The sequence below is a fragment of the Maniola jurtina genome, chromosome 10 (genome assembly GCF_905333055.1).
Source record: "Maniola jurtina chromosome 10, ilManJurt1.1, whole genome shotgun sequence".
In the NCBI taxonomy this organism is placed as follows: domain Eukaryota; kingdom Metazoa; phylum Arthropoda; class Insecta; order Lepidoptera; family Nymphalidae; genus Maniola; species Maniola jurtina.
The window spans coordinates 6856318-6865134 of NC_060038.1; the positions used below are offsets into that span (position 1 = coordinate 6856318).

The following is an 8817-nucleotide window of genomic DNA, read 5'->3' on the forward strand; positions in this document are numbered from 1 at the left end:
CGCCCGCCAGCTAACACCAACCAGAGACGTGCTACCTAAACATGATTGTGCACTTCAGCTTTAATTCCCTGCTAAAATAAACTCTGTTGCATTAGCATAAAGTCCAATTTCTAATACAATTATGCTAAGCGGAAAAACGAGCCGAGCGAGAGGTCTATAAATTGGATTGTGTCACTGTCTAATGGATTGCAAGCATAAAAAAATATTTTCTATGGTACGAATTATGATGTAGCTCACAAAGTTCTTATTCATTGTTTATTTATTTTCAAACAATAAGATTACTTTCTTTTGTTTTCGCAGTAATTTTCATACCGTTATCTTTATTTTATAATGTCATTACAATATCATTTAGTTTAAAAAGTATTATAAATATTTTTTTTAATTAATAGGATGACAACACTGGATGTCAAGCAAAACAATATGGCGAACATTCTGTACTATACTATACAGAAGTAGTAAGGTAACCATAATTTGATTGTTTAATGGAAGTGTTTTTTTCTGTTTATCGATAGTTTCTCAAAAATGAAGACTTAAGGCAAAAATGGATCGCTGTCGTTCCAGAAAATATCACCAAATATTCGGCAGTTTGCGGAATGCATTTTAAAGCGGAAGATTTTGCTACGGCTTCGTGTGCACTGAATTTTTTTTAAAAAGAAACGCTGTACCATCAATTTTCCCAAAAGTATGCCTTGCTTACGAACTTCCTAAAACTGTTTAGGACCTAAACACATGCACCAGATTATACAAAATAATTTTACTTACCTATATTATAGGTACCCATACTTAACATGACTGGTACTTTTTCGCAGAACAAAAAAAAATTGAATTTCTCTACTTTTATAACTACAGCGCGGCAGACTATGGCCTAAACCTTTATCATTCTGAGAAGAGACCCGTGCTCAGTAGTGAGCGGCGATGGGTTATCATGATGATTCATCCTCTCCTATTCTCATATAATCCGTCAAATGTCTTACATTATCAAATCGTGTTGTCACCCTAATAGAAAGGGACACACTCCAATTTAGGCTCGTTTTTGGTGTCTCAGTGCACAATCTTGTTTAGGTAGCATGTCTCGGACACCAACACAAACGAAGTCATAATATTATAACGTAGTGATTGGTAATTGCAACCACAGACCAATAACATCATATACTCTTTGACTTGGCGAAGAGTGTTATCCACAGATTACTATTTTTATAGTCTAGAGACGAGACAGTTAGTGGTGCAATGTTGACGGTTAGTTCCGCTGCATTCGCAAAGCGCTGTTACGCAAGAAGAAGTGTTGGGACCATATGGGACACAATCCTACATTAAATTATCGACATCGATAGCATATTATATACGAGACTCAGTCATGCAACCATTGCATGCAATAATTGTACCTACCTAAACCAACGACTTACATTTCAATCATATCTATGTTTACAGTAGGTACGTTCTACTGGCTTTACGGCTTTGGGTTTTAACCTTTTTTCTAGTCGCTGGTTGTAGGTAGTTATTCAATCATTTAATTTTACGGCGTGTGCGCCCAACCTTAGCCTTAGACTACAACTTTGTACGCAAACTTCCTATATAAATAAGGAGATCATAAGTATGTATTACGAGAGAGTCAATACAATACGGTCGTAATCGTAATACAAAGATCATGGGGAAACGTTTTTTCAAATTGATTTTTCTACTTTTCGTTTTGGGATATTATGATGTTTGTTGCGTGTAAGTTAGATAAACCATAATATTAATATTTTATTTTTAATTTTCATTATATTTAATCTTCTATAGTTACCTACTACTTACCTATTAAGCCAACATATTCCATTGTATTTAAAAAAATAACTCCTTAATCAAAAGGACTTTAAGTTTTAAGTTTCAATTATTCTCTATTTATTTTATTATTGCCATCAGGTTTTTGCTATCGATGGCATTGGATAGACTAGGTACCTATCCGATAGCTAGGTACGAGTACCTAATTGTGGCTTAGTTGTGACTACGTATCATATAATCGTTCACGCTGGTTAAGCAAGTTGATCCCGGTCGGTAACTGGATGGGTGACCGACATTGGGCGTAGAAATTTGGTCCTTACATTTACTCCGTGTCTCGGAGAACCCGATAAGATGTATGCCCTTATTATCACTAACCATCACACCGGTAGAATATGCAATTTTTGGATGAAATTGTTTTTTTTTAGTTTTGCGCGGTTATGGGTAATCGCTCAACTCATTTCCATTCATTTTAAATCAAAAACTGTTATTCATTAAAATAAAGAATGTACAAGTAAAGGTCTTTCATATATCTATGATACCCCACTCGGTATAGTTACCTTACTTTCCCTCCCCTAACCCCTAATAACCCCTGATTTCCCTCCTTTTTTCTTTAAACTAAAATAATTTTCAATTTCTTTTATTCCAATGAGGTTGGGCAAGTTTTATGTCAATTGCTTAAATATTTACTGAAATAATCGACTATGACAGACAGACAGACGGACGGACGAAGAAAGTCCCAGCCTGGTTGCACCACAAGGGTTTCATTCTTACCATATTATTGGTTCGGAACCCTAAACCGTCATAATTAATGTGTATAGGTGAGGTACATAGGTATGGTGTTTTATGTTGTGTTTCGGGAAAAACGTGACATTTAAATTTTATTTTATCCCTCACCCGTTTAATACTTACTGCACGGTCCAGCCACGCAGAGCCAACGCGCAACCCAAAAAATATACTTATGGAGGCGCACTCCTTGATGACACTTACCGATAGAACGAGAGGCGTTTATTAAATTTTAGGCCGCAAATTTTTGTGAGCTTAGTGCACTTTATTGTGCAGTAAGTCGTAACAGGAAATGATATTAATTATGTAATGTCTTTGTGAAGTGTAATGGCATTCTATTGTACCACGTAGGACTACAACTCTATTCAGATTAAAAAGTCAAAATAACGTAATATCTGTAGGGTGTAGGTGAAGATCTTAGGATTAAGATGACAGTTTAAACTACATTCGTCTTTCCTGTTAAAGATCCAAAACACGCCAAACTTACGACACTATAATCATTGGCCTCGGCGCAGCTGGTACCACAGCCGCCTCTACTTTGGCCAAAGCTGGTAAAACGGTTCTTGCTTTGGAAGCTCAGGACAGAATCGGTGGAAGAGTGTGGACCGTGCCTTTTGGTGATGGAATTGTGGAGCTTGGTGCAGAATGGTGAGATTTTTGTAATCTATTTACCTAACTTCTTTTAATGGGAAAGGGAAGTTCATTAAATATCTAATAGTTCAGGTGTTTATCCGTACAGTTGGAATTTTAAGAGGAACTGTGCAAAGGTTTCATTAAGTTATTATTATGCACCTGACTAAGCAGGCAAACGGTACCTAACTACAAAACTAAACAATTCTTCTCTAATTCGGGGTTATAAAAAAACGATAAAATAGCCGGTTTTTTGTTTAAATATTACACAGCTGGATTTTAAGTTACTTAAGAAACATCCTTCCTCTTTATCAGGATCCATGGCTCAGAAAACAGTTGGGTGTACGAAACGGCTGTACAAAACAACATTCCTGTGTTTCCTCAAAACACATCTTTCAAAGTATACAAATCCGATGGCACTGAGGGTAAAACGAAATTAATTGATGAACTTTTGAGGTATTTAATTGAGGTTACAGATAAGCCAGCTGAAAAGCCGGAGCCGCTTGGAAAATTCGTGACCGAAACGTAAGCTTTTCATACTTATGAGGTGGTAACTATTACCTACCCAATCTGCTTTATCCGCAAGCATTAGATCTAGATATTTTGTTTTTTTGTTTATTATTGAATACAAACTGAATAAATTATTAAATCCTAATTCCAGATTGATGGAATACCTAAAAGAGAATTATCCAGAAGTCCTCAACGACCACGATTTCATCAATGAGTTCCTGGATTTTACGGACTTAATCATCAATAGTGACTACGGTGCCAAAAATTGGAATTATATTACTGCTCAGCCGGATTACGAGAATCTTGAAGGAGATCAGTATATCAGCTGGCATCGATATGGTTACAAGACCTTTTTCGAGATATTATTGGTAAGCTTAGACTTGTACACGTAAAAGTTTGCATAATCCTTAATTTTAAGTTTTCATTTCGTTAATAATTTGCTGGAATGTGAATTACCTACTAAGTATTTGATTTTATTCATGAACAGAATACATACAAGAATGGAACAGGCTGGCCTACATTAGAAATTAAGCTAAATAAAGAGGTTACATTGATAAATTGGCCAAAAAGCACTACCGGCAATGTGGAAGTAGTGTGCAAAGATGGTTCCGTATACATAGCTAATAATGTTATTGTAACAGTATCTCTAGGAGTGCTAAAGGAAAGGTAAGTATTGGGTAGTAAGAGCAACAGCTGCAGAGCATACCCTATGTAACGCATTGAAATAATTTATTGCGTCGGAAATTAAAGGTAACGTAGCGAATTGTAAATCGTAATGGGTTGAACCTGAATTACTTACGTATATTTATTAATTAATTTGTAACACCCCCGACAAGTGAAGGTTACAGTAACAAGAAAAAGGCTGATAACTTTCAAACGACTGAACCAATTTTCTTGGATTATAGATAAGAACACACTCGATCAAGCCACCTTTCAAACAAAAAAAATAAATTAAAATCGGTTCATTACTTTAAACTACGATGCCACAAACATACAGATACACACGTCAAACTTATTACACCCCTTTTTTTAGGTCGGGGGTTAAAAACAACGTAGGTAGGTACTATGCATTTTTTGTCAAATAAATAAAAAAAACGATACCTACTTAATTCATTAATATTTTCAGGTATAATAGTCTGTTCTTACCGTCAATTCCTGCTAGCAAAGCAACAGTTATAGATATCTTATCATTCGGACATGTTGGGAAAACCATCTTTTCATTCCAGCGAGCCTGGTGGCCTGATGACCCTATATCTGTTTTCTTTTGGTCTCCCGAAGATAAAGAGGCATACAAAAATGATTCGTGGGTAGTCAAAATTAAAACCGTGGCAAGGTCAATGGGATCTAACAATACATTAATCGTGTGGTCTAATGGGGATACGGCCAAATTGGTCAGTTTCTAAGTCTATATCGTCTATATAGATACTTAGGCGGAAAATAAACTGCAGTGTTGTAGTGTGTCGTGAATTTTAGTAATAGTGCAGAGGGTGTGCACACTGGGCAATCTGTCATACAGCGGTGCGCTAATTTTTAATCAAGGGTGCGAATAAATTTAATTAATTTTGTTAATTTTGAGTTGATGGTTGCAAGTTGCACCCCACTGACTATACAACATTCTAGTTTATTTTCACGGTTGTACATACCTACTCACTTATTATAATTTTCCAATTATTGTATGGTTAATGGATTGTGGAGGTATGAAATCGATTACATTGAAAACAATTCTCAGATTGAAACATTACCAGAGGATGTTGTAAAGAGCAAAATCATGGAAACTATCAAAAAGTTTATGGGAAAGAATCTGACTGTACCAGAACCAACCGACATGATCAGGTGAGGTGATTGTAACGCTTCCTTACCCGAAGGGTACCAACAGGATCCTATTAGTAAGCATCCACTCAGCCAGTATTACTGTAGGTTTGTCTATGCCTCTGTGGTGGTTGTCGGTCTCTCCGTCCGTCTGTCTGTCAGCGAGCTGTATCTCATGTACCGTAAGAGGTGAAGAGTTGAAATTTTCCCAGAGTGTACATTGTCCATTGTTGATAATAACGTCAATAAAATATAGGTACCACGAATAATAGTGGTATCTATCTATCGATACTTGTAGAAATTGCAAGAGGCGGTCAACGGTCATCTAAGTTGCGAATTTGATGAAAGTCCGTGATTGCCTTTTAATTCTTTTATCAGATGGCAAGATATTATTTGATAATAAATTATCAAGGTTAATATAGTTTAAGTATAGCTAAAAACCGGCCAAGTGTGAGTCAGACTCGCGCACTGAGGGTTCCGTACTCAGGTATTTTTCCAACATTTTGCACGATAAATCAAAAACTATTATAGGTACATAAAAGTAAATAAAAATCTGTTTTAGGATGTACATTGTACAGGTAAAGCCCTTTCATATACCCCACTTGGTATAGTTATCTTATTTTGAAAATTGAAACTCATTTTAATTTTTTTTTAAATTATGGATCCACAAATTCCCGGTTTTCAGATTTATTCCTGTACTTGTGCTATAAGACCTACCTACCTACCAAATTTCATGATTCTGGGTCAACGGGAAGTACCCTATAGGTTTCTTGACAGCCACAAGACGGACAGACAGATAGACAACAAAGTGATCCTATAAGGGTTTCGTTTTTCCTTTTGAGGTACGGAACCTTAAAAATCAAAATGGCCAACATATAAATTTAAAAAATAGGTGGTAGGTACGTAATCTTGTACGATGGCACGGAAGTCGGTACCCTACATGTACAAGTCCAACTGTCAACCGCCGACCGACCGGATTTTATTAGTTTCCTTACGTACCTAGGAGGTAGGTAAGTATAATAAGTTATAACAATGTATTAAGCACGCCGCGATATACATGATTGTGGTAGATTGCTTATATATTTTTTTACATGCCTAGGTACTTATACTTACTACTTTGATTTTCATTTGTTCCAATTTGATACAAACTTAAATTAAATTATGTAGGTACCTAAACGCTACGTCATGTTCATGTTTGAAATCGATTGGCAAACATCCATACTAATATTATAAATGCGAAAGTGTGTCTGTCTGTCTGCTACGTTTTCACGGCCCAACCACTGAACCGATTTTAATGAAATTTGGTACAGACTTGGGATACATCCCGGGGAAGAACATAGGCTACTTTTTATCCCGGAAAATTGAAGAGTTCCTACGGGATTCAAAAAAACCGAAATCAACGCGGGCGAAGCCGCGGGGATCCTCTAGTAGGTACCTAATATTTTACTATCGCTTACCTATGCTTTGTGTAGGTACCTAGAAGTTTACAATTTTTTTTATTAGGTAGTCTCCTTTTAATAATGAATATTTATCAAAGATATTATAAGACGTTATCTCGTTTATTCATAGTTCATAAGATATTACTTGCAAAAATAATCGCTTTACTGAGTATCTTTTGGAAGTAGATAGGTAATTTGCTCACGGGTCCATTTTGTATAATATGTTTTCTATCACAGATCGAAATGGAACTCCAATCCATACACACGGGGCGTTTACACGTATGACAATCTTCTAAAGCATGAGTATCCCAACGCACGTGCGATATTAGGAGAGCCTTTACTAGACGCAACTGGAAGTCCCAAAGTGCTATTCGCCGGCGAGGCGACTGATTTAGATCATTTCTCTACCGTCCACGGGGCCAGCGAGTCAGGTTTCAGAGAAGCTTCAAGATTATTGCACTTAAGCACAGCTACAAAAATAGCAAACCCACGAGATTTTTTGCTGTATATTATTATTAGAAACCTACGGAGAAACATAGCCAATCTCGACTGGATTCTTCGTAAAAACCGTGAAAACTATGAATCAGCTTAGCTTAAAAACCTCTGGCTTGAATAAAATAGTACCCAGATGTTAATAAAAATAAAACTCCTTGTGTGATAAAATTAATTTGTATTGTTTTTAATATTGTTTTAGTTAATAATATAACATTTATAACATCGCTTTATATCGTCGGTTCGTGGACTGACGATATAAAGCGGCTGGCGGGAAGCGGCTGGATGAGGAGGGCTGTGGGCCGTGTGTGGTGGCGCTCTATAGGGAAGGCCTATGTCCAACAGTGGATGTCCACAGGCTGATGATGATGATGAATAGAACATCTAGAAATTAATGTGTATCTACAAATGCCTCTTCTGTAGACTCAGACTCCAAATCAAAATCTGGACACCCCGAGACCCCGAGTTCCTTTTCCGACCCCACGTGGTCTTAATTACTGTCCCGACTCCTGGCCCCAGTATTGAGCCGGTGACATCCGTAGTGAAACGAAAGTCGAGTGGTGAAGCTGAATGAAGCAACGACAGAGCGAGTCTTCTGGCGTGGCAATTTAAAATAAATATGTATAAATAAATACCTAGTTACATAAACTTCGCTTCTTCGCTAACGACAATACCTACATACCTAGCGGTATAATAGCAATTACGCATTATTTTGCCGACAGCGGTTCACTCGGTGGATTCACTAGAGCGTGAATACAAAAGTAGGTACCACGTCTTGTGGTAGCTAAATAGCAATTACACGTTATTTTGCCAAATGCGGTCCTTTAAGGGGCATGAGACGGACCTGCCCACGAAATTCAAATTTATTTTGGTTTTTCACTAATTTGTGAGAATACCATACTAGAATTAATTTCTTAAACTGGACTCTTTCAAGTGAAGATTTTTATATAAACCTGTGAGGATGATACTGCCACTGTCGCAATCAAAATACCAAAAGCCTACGCTGTCGTATTAGTTTACAAATTGCAAAAAAACCAAATTAAATTTGAATTTCGCGGGCAGGCCCGTCGCTTCCACCTTAACGGAATTACTAAAGTACCACTAGCGGCGTACTAGACAGTGTTTTGATCTGTGATCTGAATTCTGATCAGACACCCAAGCTGCCAAGCTTCTATATTGCCATGGTTTTGTCAGTTTTGCCAAGTATGTACCAACCTGTAATCACAGACCACGAATCCAGCCTGTAATGCCAACCATAGAGTAAAGCAACGGTGCCAATCCAACAAATAAAAAGTACACAGACCAATCACTAAAGTAGTTAGCTGGTTGCCGAATGGTTGCTGATGGGTTGTATAACGTAGTGATTACTTACTCTTTGATCGGTTGCTACTTG

At 37.1% G+C, this 8817-nt stretch overlaps 1 protein-coding gene across 1 annotated transcript; it reads left to right on the forward strand.

Annotated features, from left to right (window-relative positions):
* Positions 1 to 1493: 1493 nt before the first annotated feature.
* LOC123868694 (spermine oxidase-like) lies at positions 1494 to 7593 on the forward strand. The gene is made up of 8 exons (XM_045911244.1): positions 1494 to 1713; positions 3010 to 3192; positions 3490 to 3699; positions 3836 to 4052; positions 4172 to 4350; positions 4811 to 5075; positions 5414 to 5517; positions 7170 to 7593. The coding sequence occupies exons 1-8, from the start codon at positions 1646 to 1648 to the stop codon at positions 7522 to 7524; spliced, it is 1581 nt and encodes a 526-aa protein (XP_045767200.1). The 5' UTR covers positions 1494 to 1645; the 3' UTR covers positions 7525 to 7593.
* Positions 7594 to 8817: the final 1224 nt, after the last annotated feature.